The sequence below is a fragment of the Drosophila elegans genome, unplaced genomic scaffold (genome assembly GCF_018152505.1).
Source record: "Drosophila elegans isolate 14027-0461.03 unplaced genomic scaffold, ASM1815250v1 contig_814, whole genome shotgun sequence".
In the NCBI taxonomy this organism is placed as follows: Eukaryota; Metazoa; Arthropoda; class Insecta; order Diptera; family Drosophilidae; genus Drosophila; species Drosophila elegans.
Window position 1 is genome coordinate 6796436 of NW_024546167.1, and position 17471 is coordinate 6813906.

Here is a 17471-nt window from a genome sequence, read left to right on the forward strand (position 1 = left end):
AATTATTAAAAAAAAGAAGCCTAACAAAGCAATTAAAGGAAGAAATAACTTCCCCATTTTCGTTATAGCACCGAGTCGTTGTATTTCTCAGTATAATAACTTACATATATAGTGAAACATATTTTATTAATCTAAAAAAATAAATATAATTTGTAGTCAAAAACAAAATAAACTAGCTGAACTACTATAAACTTATGACAAATTCGTTGCCAATAATACAAAAATTGCGACACTTTTTTAATAGCATGTTGTATCAGAATATGTTTCAAGTTAACATCATAGAAAAATAATTCCAAGAAGTAAAAGGTTTAGAAACAAAAACTGTGACCAAATCAAAACTTAGTCAGACCTTCTACTACACAAATATCTCATGATTTTGGATAAGCTTATTTTGTGTGCACATTTAACATTAAACTAATCTGTAGAAATACATTTTAGAAAATTAAATTATTTATTTGTTTTTCCTTTCCGCAAAATCTTAAAATACATTTTTATAAGTATTGTCGATAACAACATTAGCCGCACCTAGTAGCATTATTTGTTATTTGTATCTCACTTATTTCCTGACATCCCAATTATAATTGGGATATAATATTAAATATTATATTGTGAATTTACAAATAATATTTAAAAAACCCTTGTTGATTGTATAATCCTTAAATATGAAGCGTGGCGTTATAACATGTGTTTTAACTACCGGTTCCACCCACTGTGCCGAGCTTTATATTGCAGTCTGTGTAATGGTGGTGCAGTTTTATAACAAAGGAACTCGAATAAAGGCTGCGAAATGTATATACAGTGGATATTCAATAAAGCTAACTTATTTTAAAAATGACAACAATTTCCTAGCTTGTGTTAATAAATGACCCGCGTAAATTGAAAATTGTAAGGAAAAATAACATTTGATTTCCTTTTCTTTTAGTCAAATTCAAATACCAATTAAATTAAGCCATTTAGTAAGGTGAGCAAAGGTCAATGTTTCTTCTTACTCTTCATACGTGTTCACCCAAATTTGGTAATTTTGGAGCAGTAGTGCTTTAAATTCTCACATACTATATTTAATATTTTTTTAACATTCTACTTAGTTACTTAATTCGGAAGTGGAAATGAATTCCAAAGTTCAGAATCTTAATTACATGTAACATTTCTTTACCCAGTTTTTAGAACTTTTATAGCTTTTTTTCACTGCATATAGTGGCCACTGTACCCCCATATGCACTTGCAGCTTCTGTGTGTGTGAGTGTTGCATGTGAATGTGGGTGAGGAAGAGGAAGCAGGAAGCAGCAGCAGCGTCTCGGCGAAGCGACAGCTCCCTTTTGTGCGCCACCCCCCTCGTTTCGGTGGCGGCGCCACTGTGCGAGAGAAACGGCAACAGCAGGGGCGAAAGAGAGCACCTCTGCCGAAGTCGCTGCCGCTGGCGACGTCGACGTCGGCGGTGTCTGCGAATAAAATTCGCGCTTTTGGCTCTTGATTTGACGGAGACTTCGAGCATTTGATCGCCCGCAGCCGGCAAACGCGGTTTGCCATTCTCTCTTCGGCTGTTTGGCCTTTTCGCCGACTTTCGGTTTATCTCTGTGGGCAAGGAAAAACGCAATCGAATCGGCCGGGCCACATAGCCGTATAAAATAAAAGGCCAGACAATTTCTGGGCTTTGGCACAGTCGTTCGTTTCGCACCAAATGGGAGACAGCAACGTGGGAGAAAAAGAGAGCGGAGGCATTTAAGAAATAATATTCACTAAAAACTTAGTCAACGCGCGTGTGTGTGTGATTGTGCGTGTGTGTGCGTGTGTGAGGCAAAGCCAAGGAAAATGCAACGGAAGTTGACACTCGCTAAAAAAAATCCCGAACGGAACTGAAACATATTGTGAAATTCTAGCGAAAGAGAAGGCGATACTTCAACGTGGTTTCTGGAGCTTCTGGGTTTTTCTACCAAAAGGAACTAAAGAACATAAAAAAAAAACACAAAAGAGACGAGCAGAAAAAGAGCGACGCTTATTTTTAGCATTTTGATATCACAAGGCAGCTTTTTTTCGCTACACTACGAGAAAAAATGACGCAAATGACGACCACATGATTCTACATATTTCCATATTAACCCATACAAACGTAGCTTTTTTTGTATTTGGTGGCGAACTTTTTTTGTGTCGCTCAAATATTAATTTTAGATTTTTTTTACCCAGACAAAGCTCAATTTGTGGGTGTGTGTGTGATGATTTAGTGATCGAATTTTTAGCAGGGGACTTCCATTTTTTTTCTCAGGGTTAAGGGCAAAAACAAAAAATCGGCTTGGCTAGAAAAAAAAAGCATGTGCTGCATTTTTGCTGCAGAAAAAGAGAAAAGAGACACCTTACAGACAGAAAGGCAGAGACACAACACACACATAAACGAAGACAGTTTTTGAGGTTAGGAATGCCCCACCCAAGCAATGGCAGCTCATTTATATACTGCACATATATACATATACATATATATAAACGGCTGTGGCGCAGAAATTTGCCATTATTCACAGTCCAAAGCTGTTGGCGATCGCAAGTTTATGAAGCGTGTTGTAAAAAAAGAAGACAGCCGAAAAGGCAGTTAAAAAATACTTTTGCAAAAATGTATATACCCACACAGCCAAAGATTAAGGAGAATTCGCAAATGTGTGGAAGGCACGTGTGTGTCTCAGCAGTGTGTGTATGCCCCGTGTACTAGAGTGTGTGTGAGTGATCACGCACGTAGCTGCGGTTAGTAACAGAGAGAGAGAACGGGAGAGCTTAAAACGCCGGTTCTTTTTTTTTCTTTTGCAACTTCCCTCTTCTCGCGCATTTTTATGCTCATTTTTTGCGTCTTCTACTTTGGCTTTTCATTTCTTTTTGCTTGTCTCTTTACAGCGTTTCAAATATAGAATATCAAGGGTCTGCCAGACGAAAACGCAGGCAAAAAGAGAATTTGCTGAATGAAATGTAATAATTCGCCGACAGATGACGTCACGTCCTATGTGGTCATTAGCACTCCAAGTTCCAGTCAGATGCGTCGCCAAAGAGGGGGTAGGAAAATTATGATAAAACCTCAAACTCAAATATTACCAACTACAACCCCATAGTTTCAATCAAAAAATTTAAATATCATTTTCAATTGCAATAATTTTTTTTTATAAATCAAATAGTTCCCCACAAATTCTACTCTAGATACGAGGTACGCCCCTGGTTCCTGTTCTCCAGTCTCATATGACTAATTTTGGTATTGTTATTGCATAAAATTCGCATGGCGTCATCATCAGCGCGTACAACTACAAAAGTTCTCAGAGATCGTTAACCCTAGAGCGGGGACCTAAAATACCAGGCACAAGGTCGTCTCTCATACCCCTCACCCACCCCAAAAACAAAGGGGGAGGGGTTCGCCATTTGCTGCAGTTTTGTTGCCAGGCGGCCAAACATCTGTCTCAGGAACAGCAAACAAAAAAAAGGAAAAAAAACCTGACTGGGCTTGGCTATCTACATCTTCAACTCCAGCTCCAGTACATATGATGTTCCCCAACTGAAAAGTCTCCTACCTTGCGCGCTAATCAGTGACCGGGGCTGGTTTTCATATACAGTCAGGTACCTGAAGTAGCGCGCGTGGTGCCAGACATATATCTTCATTTTCAGTCGAGTCCTCGAAACAAATCCCATGTGTTGTGTATCAACTGTCTCCCATGTCTATTGTACTTCATCAGGTGCTCTGGTGTGGCAAGTAACCCGGCACATGTTGAAGTACACTCAATATGAGGCGATTTGCATACGAAAAAGTCCTACAAAAGTGTGTTAAAGCCTACAAAAGTTAAAATAAAACAGATTGATGTGTTTAATTTTAATAACTTTAAAAAATTTATTTTTATGAGAAAAACTTTTAAGAAATGTAACTGAAATATGTAATTTTATATATATAGTTAGATTAAAGAACATTGCCTTAAAAATATGTTTTATTAATATTTCGCTGGGTCTGGACGGTTAACCGGAGAACATATTTAAGTTTGAAAAATCAAAAGCTGTCTTAAATATTACGAAAATTATTTTTAGTAACAATGAAAAAAAATGTCATTCAAAAACATAAAACCTATTGATATACATATAAAATTTTAGTAACTTGTTATTTTTGGTTTTGTCATTGGGCTTTATATTTGCGAAAGAAGAAGTTTGGTTTAATTGAGACTTCAGGATTACAAATTGCAGGTTTAGGTGTTTCCCAAATTAATTGTTATAATAATTAGCAAAATATAAATGGATCAATATATCACAAATTTGTATAGAGTCTATAAACTTATAATCTTACTCACGTTTGACCCCCTGCTCAGATTTCCAAACAGGTTGTGGGCTTTTGTATAAAAATAGATTGTTTACTGCCTAAAATTAATCATAAAAAATCGACTTTCAAAGCTAATGCCTTTTCATTTTGGTCATACCGTAAAACTTGAAAATATTTTATTTATATATTAGTTTTGATTTTTGTATTATTGTTTCGTCGTACTGGAGTTGTTATATAGCGTTTAGTAGGAACGTAATCCACTTGGGGAAAGCTACATTGGTAACAACTTATTCTTAATTTAAGCATTTCCACTCAGTGTGAACAATACATTAGCAACAATCGATAGTATATCGATATTTGAACTTCGTACTAAGCGATAAAAAAGTGTGACCAAAAAATTGGTGGCGGTCCTTCAAAAATAAATTATTTTATCGAAAAATTGATTTGTTATAAGTGGGGCTTCCCCATTATATGTACTTTGACTAATTTGTCATCCATATTGTACATTTTTATTTTTAATTTCGAATATTGGGCTAGTATGTTTTGGCTTTTAAGCGCCGAGAAGTGTGTGGCATTTTTTGGCGTTCCGGTTGCGTTCACACTGACCTCCTTAAGGTTATCGGCATAACAATTTTGTAAATTCTCGAGTTTGCCGTTTTTCGACTCGTTTTGCCAGACAAAATTCCAAACGACGTGCCGCCGAAAGACCCACAACCACCCACGTAGGATTTGGATCAGGATTTCACGGGGAGACTAACGAAAAAAGGACGAAAATGCTGCGCTCCCTTGCAACAACACGAAACGAAATTGGGGCCCTTCGCTCCGTGCTCCTGCGATCGAATAACGCCACCTATATCCGCCGATCGGCCGGAAATATCGGAGTGCGCGCCCTCAGCTGCCAGCTGATCAACTCCCGGAATCTCCAAAGTATAAGGTAAAAACTCGGCCTCATATCTCCCCTCTTTCGTTGAGGTTAGAAATGGTTGTGTAATATTGCAAAATGCGTACGCTGCAGCGGGATTGTATGTGGGTTCAGCTTTGGGGGGCTTAGGGGGCGATGATTGACAGCCCCGTGTCCATGTATTTAGCATCAATCTATATATATTTTTGCGTGTGTTGTGCGTGCCTCCCTGCTGATTGGATTTATGGCCAAGGTCATATACACGTTTCTATATATCGCATGACGCGTGATAGTGTTTCGGCTGGCTGATAAGCTGGAAAATTCCGTCTAATGATTTAATAGGTCACTTTTTTTTGGGGGCTTTTGTTTACATCTGGCGAGAGTGGGATTGAACCACCTATTTATTTAGTATGGAAGTGTGGGTACGTAAACAACAACAAACTATCAGCTGACCGGCCATAAATTAACCCATCGAAATGGTTAAAATTAGTTCTATCTTATCAAATTTGCAAAACTAGCTAATTTCAGACTTATAAAATGCAGTTATGAATTAAAAAGTTATTTTTTGTAAAACCATTAAAATTAATCCAACTTAAGTAAAAATTGAAATCTTTAATTTAAAATATATTACTTTTATTTAATAAAATATTTGATTTGTACAATCAAACATTATTTGTATATATTTTCCTATAACCTGTTGCACAAGACATTCTTTTGTGTATAAATCAAGATATAAGTAATTTATTTCTCACGCTAATATATAAATTTTTACTTTTCTATTTTCAAAATACTCCAGAGTTTATTAGGTTACAAAAAGATCGTTATATTAAAAAATTAAAATAAATGCTATATCGAAATCAATAATTTAAATATTTAAATTCCCTTTTATGTCCTTATCATAATTATTTATTTCAAAATTATTGTTTAAATGGCCTAGTTTTAAAAGTACCCTTATTTGGAACTAAACCAAAAACCCCTATAATATCTTACAGGTCCAAACTTACCACTAGCCAACCCTTGGCCGGATGGAGCTACAACTTTGCCCGTGCCTATGCCAGCCTTCCGGAGCACTTCAGGGTGCCCCTGCCCGCCCTATCGCCCACCATGGAGCGCGGATCGATTGTCAGCTGGGAGAAGAAGGAGGGCGACCAACTCAACGAAGGTGGGTAGGCCGGATTCTCCACAGCCCGAATGCCGTGAATAAATATATAAAAATCATAATTTCAGGTGATCTGCTGTGTGAAATCGAGACGGACAAGGCCACCATGGGCTTCGAGACGCCCGAGGAGGGCTATCTGGCCAAGATCCTCATCCAGGGCGGCACCAAGGACGTCCCCGTCGGCCAGCTGCTTTGCATCATTGTTCCCGACCAGGGCAGCGTAGCGGCCTTTGCTGATTTCAAGGACGACGGATCCGCCGCACCACCAGCTGCTCCGGCAGCCGCGCCAGCCGCGCCAGCAGCTGCAGCACCACCGCCACCAGCTGCTGCGGCTCCAGTAGCCGCCGTTCCCATACCAGCTCCAGCCGCTGCTCCAGCTGCAGCAGGTACAGGCCGTGTGTATGCCAGTCCGATGGCCAAGCGACTAGCCGAGGCACAACAGCTGCGTTTACAAGGTTGTTCAATCCCAACTAATCCCACTCTTCTATTCATCCTGTCCCATCTCGTCCTGCATGCGCCGCCTGACTAAAACCATCGCATTCCAAAGCCGTGCATGGAAATGTTTCGGTTTTTTCAATGCGCAGTCTAGTTTTCAATTGAGATAGATAGTGAGAGTCAGAAATTTGATTACCAATTTTTTTTTTGGACTCTTTAAAGTATCACTGAAATATTAATCATTTCTTTTATGAATTTTAAATCTAAATTTTAGTTACATAAATTCCTTATGTACGAATTTTATGTATTATTTATTTCTTTTACAAAGGTGAAATATTAATGACCACATTTTTAAAACTTTCAAAAGATATGTTTTTATATCATAAGATCAAGAATAATCATAATCATAATCCTTCGACGTTTACATTTTATTAAACAAGCTTTAAATAAGCATTATTTATTTTTTTTAACAAAATCTATTCCAATCGAATTATAGTAGAATTATGTTATTAGTTACATTTTTTTAAAGGTTTCTAGATAATTTGGTTTCTGGCGTGCAGAACTCTTATGTCACACAATCCAAAGCAATCCCATTACCTTTCCATTTATCGACCCCAGTCCAATTGTTCTGTTACTAATCCGCGGCTTTTGTGTGCAGGCAAGGGCAGTGGAGTCCATGGCTCAATTAAATCTGGTGATCTTGCAGGCCAGTCTGCGGCAGCCAAGCCAGCTGCTGCGGCATCTGCCAAGGCTCCAAGGGCAGCCGGCGCTCGATTCGAGGACATCCCGGTGACCAACATGCGGGCTGTGATCGCCAAGCGACTACTGGAGTCCAAGACCCAACTGCCTCACTACTACGTCACCGTGCAATGCCAAGTGGATAAGGTGAGTGATCGCTTCCAATTTTAGATTTAAATCTTTTTATTGCTTATTACATTTTTTTTTAAATATTTGATAAATTCAAATATCTACTAAGAGCCAGTCAAAATCTTTTTTTGCAATTTGATTATTAAATATTTTATTAAATTAAGTTTCTTACATATATTTATACATCGAAAGATTATTTTCTATAATACACCAACTATATTTCAAACTTAGGTACGAAACTTTGCGAGGATATTAAAAAAAAGAAGATTTTTCACCTAAATGAATTCAGGTTTTTTTTTTATTTAAAATCATATTAACTTATAATTTTGAAGAGATGCGAATTACAAAAGGATATTTTGACTTTGAAACTCAATTTTGTTATATATTTTTTATTGTATTAAAACAATTGAGTAATAACTGGGTCTTAAACTAATTACTTGCAGCTCTTGAAGTTCCGCGCGAAGGTGAACAAGAAGTACGAGAAACAGGGCGCCCGCGTCTCTGTGAACGACTTCATCATCAAGGCAGTGGCCATCGCCAGTCTCAAGGTTCCGGAAGCAAACTCCGCCTGGATGAACACAGTTATCCGGCAGTACGACGATGTCGATGTCTCGGTGGCCGTCTCCACAGACAAGGGCCTGATCACCCCGATTGTCTTCAATGCCGACCGCAAGGGTGTCCTGGAGATATCCAAGGATGTCAAGGCGCTGGCAGCCAAGGCACGCGACAACAAACTGCAGCCCCACGAATTCCAGGGCGGCACCATTTCGGTGTCCAACCTGGGCATGTTCGGTAGGGAAATTATTTACATATATTGTCAGGCATTTAAATGTATTAATTTAACTTTAATGTTTTTGTAGGTGTAAACCAGTTTGCTGCCGTCATCAATCCCCCGCAATCGTGCATCCTCGCTATTGGCACCACAACGAAACAGCTAGTTGCGGATCCCGATAGTCCCAAGGGGTAAGATTAAAAAATTAGTCAAAAAAATAATATTTTGAAAACCATGAAAGTTTATCAAAAAATTACTATTATGTTGGTTTTTTTTCTAAATGATAAATATTCACTCGATAGACTTGGAGATATTCAAAATGTATCTTATTTGTAACACAAATACGTTTAAAACGAAAGTAATTAAAAATATTATTTAGAGTTAAGAGCTTTATTATCCATTCTTTTTAATACATTGTAGTTCCATAAATGAATTGTATTTATTTTTTTAGCGAGGTTATAGTATTTTGACATTGAGGAGCTTTAAAACTGTAAATATTTTTTTTTATTATGTGATATTCTATAACTTTATGCTCCAAATAATATTCTAAATCTATCTAAAATCCTTTTTCCATTTCAGTTTCAAGGAGGTCAACATGCTGACCGTTACCCTGAGTGCTGATCATCGCGTGGTAGATGGTGCAGTTGCTGCCAGGTGGCTGCAGCACTTCCGTGACTACATGGAGGATCCGTCCAATATGGTATTGTAAACGGACTGGCACGACCCCATCACATTTATAAAAGAGACTCCAACGAAAAACAAATAAGGATAACAAAGTTTTAAATGGGATTTAACTCATCCCATTTTATCACTTATATATATGGAAATTTAATTGTGTAATATTGTAGTTAATGCTGGTGGATGTATGCCATGAATGTTGAAAAACCAGACACAAAATACTTGAATGATATTCGAATCAACTCACTCAAAGAGCTGTAAATTTCCGTTTGATATGCTAAAACATTTTGTATGCTTTGTTCGCATATGTTGATCATAATCGAGTATAAAAATGGAAGTAGTTGAAAGTCCAAAGACGCGTTGAATAAACCTAAAACACTCTCACATGAACTAGCCAATTCATAAGAAAACTGGACTTTTATTTTATTGTTGATGGGGGTTTGCTTAAAAGAGTTTCAATCCTCTTCAAATAGTACAAAGGGCTTTTAAAAAATTTTGCATGATCATCTCGTTTTAAAAATGTGCATTTGCGGAATTTTAATTGGGAATTTTTGAAAAAAAAAGTTATCTCTTCTCTTTGTCTAACTTAAGTCAAGTAAAACTGTAATAAAATAATTCAGTATAAAATCAGAGATAATCAAAAAATTTATAAAAAAAAAATTGAACGATATTTTTTATATCCTTATCCTGAAAAGAACTTATTTCTTAAAGTTTTTACCCAATAATTAATATCCAAAAGCGATATGCATTTTTATAGTGGTTTATAGAATAATGTAACTAGTTTATTGCCAAACAGTTATGAACTAAGCAAACACAAGTTGCAAGTATTTACAAGCATAAACTTAAGCTAATGTCAGTGGATGTGGTGGTTTTGTGGCGTTTTCGAATGGGGCAATCACCACTGGGCAGGGCCCAACTGGCTCCAATCGGCCACGTACTGGGCCTGCTTCTCCAAGGCGGGGAACCACTCGACGCCGCCGTAGTCGATGGCGGGCAAGGCGCCCTTGTAGTTGGCGGGCAGGATGGAGGGGTCTAGGAACTTTTGCAGCGACTTCATGTCACTGCCGTGGAAGTGCATCTGTCGGTGATTAAGAAAATACATATTTAGATATAAAAACCGTAAAAAAATTATTACAACAATGAAAAAAAATAGTTATGATTCAAGCCTCAATGTGGTTTTCCCACAAATATTTATATGACTTATTTTTTTAAAGATGTTTGCTCATACTTAAAGATCTTTATTTACGTTGCCTATTTTTGTGGGCAAAAGGATAAATGTATATGTGAAAATTGACTCACCCTCTTGTTCAACTTCTCCTTAACGAATGGCTTGAATAGCGACCAGACCATGTTGAAGATGAACGGCTGCTTCACGAAGTGCACCTCCTTCATGCGGAGAGGCATGGCTTCCTGGATGAATGTGAGCAGTCGCTTGGAGAAGCTCGGCGACAGGGCCTTCACCTGCTTCATGGCCAGTCCCTCGAAGTCCATGATGCAGACCACGCCCCTCACTTGGGTCTCCTCCTCCAATTGGGCGGCAAGATGGACCATATATAGCATTCTGAACATATCATCGCTGCTAATCTCGCTGGGATCCCACAGCTTTCCGCAGTTCACAATGAGCACACGGCGACCCTTCTGATCGCAATTTTTCAACACATTGATCACACTGCCCTTCACGAATTTCTCCTTGACCTGATCAACTAAAAGTCCTCGGACCAGAGAAGCATATTCCTTGCGGAAGCTGGCGGTGGTTTTCATCTGAAAATGTTTACAAATTCATAATGGTCGATCAATTGCAATGTATCATAATTAAAAATAAATAATAGTTGATTCATTGCATTTTATTATATGCTATTGGAAAAGTTAATATTCGTTTAATTGATCATTTGTCTAAAGTTAAAACTTAAGAATATCGTTTAGCTTCCACATTATATTTGTCTAAAAATGTTTTGTTTTTAAGATAAAATTGTGTAATTGCCACGATTAAACTTTGAACCTTTGACGCATGTTCTTTACGGAAGTATTAGGTAAATTTGGCATGTTGGCATGTGTGATATTGTAAGATTAAAATCCACAGGTGATAAGTATTGACCATTGACCAGAACTATAAAATGGCCATATAAGCTATGCGGCTTCCTATGATGATAAATTAAAAATGGTGAAACATTCGATTTTTATGGCCTGATTCAATTATATTATAAGTCATTGTACATTCCACATTAATAAAGAGAATCCGATCTGATCGGAATTGGGTCCGCTTATCAGGGGCTTCTCTGCCTGGTCAGCGAGTTCAAAAGCAAAAAGTTATCAGCAGACGGGTACTGTAAACGATCTTGTTGTTGGCTTTTATTTCAGATCGTATGTTTCTTCGTTTACAATATCCCATATATCATCTCTCCTAGACTATAAATGAGGTGGCTATTTTATGGTGGATATAAGTTTATTGCATTAAAAAATAGGAAGCATAAAGAGAACAATTTAAATGATTTTATTCTGTGATAACCTCCTCTAAAAGTAAGTATTTTTTTAATATATAGCATGTCTCTCTTTTTCAAATACTTATTTGCTTTCGTTATTCTCTTACACCGTATTTGTATAATTTTATTCCTCATATTACTTGTGCACTTGTTTGAACTTAGGTTATAGACCCCGTTTCAATAGCTCTGAAGTCGAGGATGTTTGCTGGCGATAAGACTGTTCGAGACGTTCTAAACATTTGATAATCTTTTAAATGGTGAACCAAATATCAAGTCCCTTGTGTTGCCGGTGTTGATAAGCGAAAGTCATTGAATTTTGTTTCTAAGGCGGACGATTCGATTAGAGCTCAAGATGCTAAATGAACTGTAGTGAAATGCAAATCAATGAAAGGAAAACCAGCATTAGAATTAAGAGATTCAACTAACAAAGAATTTGTTCTTATATTGGGCAATTTTAGGGTTTTCAAAACTGATTTCGAGATATTTAAAATGTAAATTCCGATTAAAGCCTTTTCATATTTCCATTAAATACCTTACAAAAAGAAAATTCCTATAGATAATCAGCATTATAAAACATTACATTGTTGTATTGGAACCTTACTCTTCGTAATATTTTTTATCAAAGTCAACATAAATATTTTTAATTATTTAAAAAAATTAAATGAGTAAATAATTAAACAATTTTAAGTGTTCATTAAACTCAGAAAACAATATTCCTCAATAGAAAAATGTGATTAAGGGCGATATGACCTGTTGCATGACCTAAAGGAATATTTTTAAGGTATGTTTTCCTAAATTTATATGGCAGTCTAAACTTTAAGTCCACGTTTAGCCCATTATTGCTTGAATTAAGGAATTTTTTCCCAACTCAAGTATTTATTTTTTCTAAGTGATAGAAATTACTTAAATTTCAGATTTTCTTCAATAAATCTTTTCCGAATAAGTTAAAATTAAATGATTAGTTTTCCTTCAAATTACTAATTGTTATTTTTTTTTTTTTGATTCAACACAGATTGCTTTAATGGTACGCACCTTTTCCAAGGCTCCCTCGGGGTAAAAGTGGCAGCAGCGAAGGAAGACTGTGAGGAAGGCGTCGTCGTCCTTGTAGTTCAACTCGGGCGAGGCCTTAAGCAGCTCCCGCAGCTTGATGATGGCCTCCGCCTTGACCTCATCGGTTTCCCGTAGTTCCACCCGGGCGATTTCCACGGTCTCCGGCTTCAGATAGCCCAGACGCAAGTTGAAGGCCTCCTCGGTGATATCGGTGGCAGCCATAATGTCGTTTGGTATTATTTCTATTTGTCGGGGCCTGCGTGTTGGATTTTGGAAAATGCGTTCTATGTAAGTTTTACTGATCACTGATTGCCAGATGAAAATTGGTCAGATAATTCGGGGTTTATTAGCTCCGGCACCACTTTTAAATCGATTTGTTTGAACAATCTGCCCCGATTATCCTGAGTAGAGGTAGTAGTAGTATTAATGTTGTTGTTTATTTACCTAAGACGAAGTCTAATGCAATTTTCACTTTTGTAAGTTTTTCAGCGTTCTTGAGTTTTGCTTCCTCGCGCCTCGTGCGATTCGAGTCAACTGAAATTCGGTTTGCCTTTGGAAACCCTTGTGAGTTAACTTCTATATTATATATATCAGCCGAACGACAGCCACGACGTCGACGTCGTTGATAAAGCAGCGCTGCAGCAGAGCCGATCGCAACAACCGTCTTGACTCAACTTCCATTTCCATTCCTTATCTTTTAGACTAATGGCGCTGAGCTTCAAAACAGAATAGAGCAAAATAAAAACACAGAAATATCAAAAAAAAAAGGTCATCTTGCCGGCTGTCGATCACCTTACGCCTTTAACCCTCGGGCATCTCCATTGAACCCCCCCGTCTAGGCCTGAAATCCGACTTTCAACTCTGTTCCGAGTTTTTGCATTATTTCGTCATTGATCGTGATGTTTACACGCGTCTGGAGTCTTGAACCTTAGCTTAAATTACCTTTACCTCTAATTTACCCTTGCTACATCTCCACTTCGCTGGCAGCACGTAATAAAAAAGTCAAATTTGTCAAAAGAAATATAAATATCAATTAACAGCGAAAAAAAGGTTGAACCAGCCTATTGACAGCGGAAACAGCTCACTGTTACTGAAGCCTCTCATAATTCCCATAAAGCAATATGATAATGCCAGTTGCTGCTTACAGGTACCCTGTAATCATTACACCTGCTGAAATAAAGTAAACACTGCCTTAAAATTGGGCGATTCTTGTTGGTTTTTAATAAGAGTGCTTTCCTTGCCATTTTAAAAAACCAATGTATTCCTTTGGATTTTTTAATTCAGTACTTATAAAATATTTATATGAATTAGGTTTTTAAGTTAATATAATTTTTATGAGCTTAGAATAATTACAAAACTACAACATAAACTTATTATTTAAAATAAATTTTAGAAATATTATTATAAACCTTTTTTCCTTTTACCCTGGCCATATCAACCCTTACACTAGCGATTACTTACAGGGTATGTAAACTACTTTCGACTAAAGTCCGACATGGATTTCTAGAGTGATAACAGCTCCCAAAAATATTCTGCTACTATTATCGAATGTTTCTTGTTCTACTGGAAAGAGAGGTGCCAACAACAATCATCGTGGAATTCTAATCACAGCTCATAATCCTTATCATTGGCAGCGCTCCCTGCGTAGGAAGTCGTATTTTTTTTTCAATTTATTTACCTGAGAAATATTGTTTTTGTTGTCAATTTCAGAAACGAGTGGGTAGTAAGTGGGCGGTGGCGGTTTCGGTTGGTTGATCTTCGTCTTTTCACACCTTTCGGGGCATTGAATCGGACCGGGGATCGTGAATTGCGACCCGTTATCATTGTTAAGCGCTTTTGTTGCTGCATTTCATATTGTTGTTATTGGTACGTGATCGGCTCTTTGTTTTGAAATTCATGTCCCAAACACAAAACCATTTTGTGTTGCCCCTTTGCTAATATCGACTTATACGTGTTTTTATACAAACACAGTGGACACTCGAACAAATGATAATCAGCTTGTAAAAAGATAAATATAAGTAGTATATTAAGTAATACATTATTTAATATAATTTAATTAATATAATTATAAAAAGTTATTTTTCTTAAATTCACAACGAATTCATGACTTATTTATGAAAATTTTGAAATAGTTGCATTGCATTTAATACTGTATTTTTAAGTTCGATTTACTGCTTTATACAACTGCCTTGTAGTGTAGTCATAGGGCAAAGTCTGCATTCTTGATACGATTTGTTGTCGAAGCTTCAACGCAGTCGTCAACCCGAACTCTTTTTTGCTGTGCTTCTTTGTTTTCGATTTTGCTCAAGTATTAAACTTACTGTTGTTATTGTTTTTACTTTTTTGTTACTAAGTTTGCCAGCTTATTAATTGATTTTTTGCTTGCTGTTATTGATAATGCCATTGGTGCTGCATCAGCTGGTTTATCGAGCTTCTGTTTTTGCTATTTTGATGAGCATTTAAATGCGTTCAAAAGATTGAGATACTTGTTATGAGTGTGTTAGCTTCGATATGAACTTTATTTGCCAACAAAAAATATGCGAACGGTTTCATCAACAATCTTATCTCGAGCCGCACAGGTGTTAGCTAATATCATGAAGCGAGTTTCAAATAGTGACTTAGATAGAAAAATTGTTCGTAAAGGATTTTTTTTAAATTATAAAATATAAAAAAAATAAATTTATAAAATACATTCGATTCAACCTTTTTATAAATCTCTTTTTATTGAAATACAATCTGTCCCTGCAATAGTTAAAATAAACTACAATTAAATGTAATCATCAATTTTCTTAATTTTAATCCTTAAGCAAAGACCTATATAGTGGATATATGAATGTATTTAGTAGTAGGTTGACTTATCGCAAGATTTGAATACATGCGCGAAAGACAAAATTATCGGCTAATGCCAATGCCAGTGGGCTAAAAATATTTATATACACCCCCTTCAAAACTTATCGCAAGAGAAGCAATGTTTACATCATGTTTAGATTTCATGACTTTTGGTGATAAGATGAAAACCCCCAGCGAAGAAGAGTTTTATTTTCCATTCTTGCAGCAACATGTAGAAAGATTATCCGGTATTCAGTCCCTGTTACTGAAAAGAAATGTCTTTCTTGGCCAGCATCATTTTGTTTGAACTTTATCCATCCACATAACATAATGTACTTTGGCAGGTGAGTAACTGAAACAAGATAACTTTAATTATCGGAGAAACACCTGCACAAAGTGCACTAATTTAATAGCACACCATTGATCGATGTCTTGCGAAAATCAATTAACTTAACGGAACGAAGTTTACCCGATCAGCCATATGCCGAGCTGATTTTCAAGTTCGACTTTGATCCTCCAGTAATCGCTGAAGTCGGAATTGCTCAATGTGCAGCTAAGTGTGTGTCATCTGTGAGTAAATATTGACATCACGTAAATAGTTACTAGGGAAAAACATGAATGAATAATCTGTTTCTGAAAATTGTTTTAAATTAAAGGTAAGAAATATCCCGTTTCTGAGTTTTTGATTTACACGAACACTCGAAAAAAATTCAGTTGGACTATAGACAAGGTTAAGAGAACTATCATAGGTGGATAAGTATACTTTTATAGCTGCCTGGTGAGGTCAGTTACAGTCTAAGTCTATTCTTTTCAGCTATATAATTTGAGGTAATTGACAATAAGTTTTAAGTGGGCGTAAAAGGTTTATGGCTATTTAAATAATTCCTGAATGCTGTTTAAAAATATAATAATGTGCTGGACCCAAGTACTTTTATGATTTAGTTAAATACAAAGTAATAATGAATTATTAATGCCTAAAAAAATTTTCGTCAGTTGAGTTTTTATAACGATTATGAATTATAGCGTAAGAATTCATTAGAATTTGTATTTCATAAAAATATATATCCTGCAAATTGTTATTATATGTAGGTATGAAATTTTTAAGATTTATAAGTATTATGAGTTTTATAAAAAAATTATATACATATTTAAAATACGTCATAATAAAATACTTTTACTTTCAAACGTTTATGTATAGTTAATACAACAATCGCCATACGAATACATTGCGTATACGTAATATACGGAGTTTCGTTGGCGTATTCTTAATTTAAAAGAACAGCCAATTAAAATCTCTTTAAACAAATATTAATTTCCATTGCTTTCCCTAATTATATAACAACATTAGGTAATTAATCAACATGCTATTTGGCTCTCAATACGTGGTCATTATCTTTATGGTAGCTCGCGTTATTTTTCCCACAAAGTGCCATAATTTAGATAACTTAAATGGCGAAAAATGTTTAATTTATCAGCCCCAAGACCAAGAAGTGATAACGAAACCGGTGTTTAGGTAAAAAGAAAACTGCAAACATGGCCAAATGAAACAAAAGAATTGGCCAAGAACAAATGCGATGAACTTCACCCGGTGGCCTTCAAATTGGCTAAAGAAAGTTGAGTATTCCAGTTTCAAGTGCTGCAATCAGCATAACGCGAAGCACGAAATGAAAAAGGAAAATATAATTGAAATTATCGAAGCGTGGTTAAAGTTCGCCCCCTGGGGTTCTGCCTTGGCTAATTGTTAGATTAACACGATCTGATATTAGCTGATTAAACAAGTTTATTGTTTCTCTACCAATAAAAAAAAAAAAAGAGCTTTTAAAAGTTTGTTTCGAGGTTTAGTTATTGGGTTTAAAAGGTAAGCTTTTAAAGATACGTCAGTGCTAGGAAATGTCAAAAATCATGTTTTATTTTTTAGAAGAGTAAACCGTTTTTTACTATTTTGTTTTTTAAAATTAAAAGTAATTTTTGAAAAGTTTTTAGTCCAATTTCTTGTTAGAAAGGATTTCTCTTCGGTAATTTTGTTGCTGTGT

At 36.3% G+C, this 17471-nt stretch overlaps 2 protein-coding genes across 3 annotated transcripts; one reads left to right on the forward strand and one right to left on the reverse strand.

Annotated features, from left to right (window-relative positions):
* Nucleotides 1-4816: 4816 nt before the first annotated feature.
* Nucleotides 4817-9489, forward strand: LOC108138299 (dihydrolipoyllysine-residue acetyltransferase component of pyruvate dehydrogenase complex, mitochondrial). 2 transcript variants are annotated; one of them, XM_017260455.2, is made up of 7 exons: nt 4817-5201; nt 6161-6330; nt 6396-6782; nt 7469-7647; nt 8073-8421; nt 8490-8592; nt 8981-9489. In XM_017260455.2, the coding sequence occupies exons 1-7, from the start codon at nt 5041-5043 to the stop codon at nt 9108-9110; spliced, it is 1479 nt and encodes a 492-aa protein (XP_017115944.1). In that variant the 5' UTR covers nt 4817-5040; the 3' UTR covers nt 9111-9489. The 2 variants fall into 2 exon arrangements, with proteins under 2 accessions (XP_017115944.1, XP_017115943.1); XM_017260454.2 differs by having other exon boundaries at nt 4819-5201; nt 7421-7647.
* A 338-nt stretch (nt 9490-9827) lies between these two features.
* Nucleotides 9828-13172, reverse strand: LOC108138320 (retinaldehyde-binding protein 1). The gene is made up of 4 exons (XM_017260478.2): nt 13054-13172; nt 12592-12865; nt 10379-10840; nt 9828-10157 (listed from the first exon to the last, which is right to left on the reverse strand). Exons 2-4 carry the CDS (start codon nt 12829-12831, stop codon nt 9975-9977), a joined length of 885 nt encoding a protein of 294 aa, XP_017115967.1. The 5' UTR covers nt 12832-12865; nt 13054-13172; the 3' UTR covers nt 9828-9974.
* Between the last annotated feature and the right edge of the window lie 4299 nt (nt 13173-17471).

What these genes read in the sequence shown, in the direction of transcription:
- LOC108138299 (XM_017260454.2), top strand. Translation starts at nt 5,041, where the DNA reads ATGCTGCGCTCCCTTGCAACAACACGAAACGAAATTGGGGCCCTTCGC. An exon ending in CGGAATCTCCAAAGTATAAG is followed by an intron (nt 5,202 to 6,160) that starts GTAAAAACTCGG and finishes AATATCTTACAG; the next exon opens with GTCCAAACTTACCACTAGCC. An exon ending in GATCCCGATAGTCCCAAGGG is followed by an intron (nt 8,593 to 8,980) that starts GTAAGATTAAAA and finishes TTTCCATTTCAG; the next exon opens with TTTCAAGGAGGTCAACATGC.
- LOC108138320 (XM_017260478.2), bottom strand. Translation starts at nt 12,831, where the DNA reads ATGGCTGCCACCGATATCACCGAGGAGGCCTTCAACTTGCGTCTGGGC. An exon ending in CCGAGGGAGCCTTGGAAAAG is followed by an intron (nt 10,841 to 12,591) that starts GTGCGTACCATT and finishes AAACATTTTCAG; the next exon opens with ATGAAAACCACCGCCAGCTT. An exon ending in AGGAGAAGTTGAACAAGAGG is followed by an intron (nt 10,158 to 10,378) that starts GTGAGTCAATTT and finishes AATCACCGACAG; the next exon opens with ATGCACTTCCACGGCAGTGA.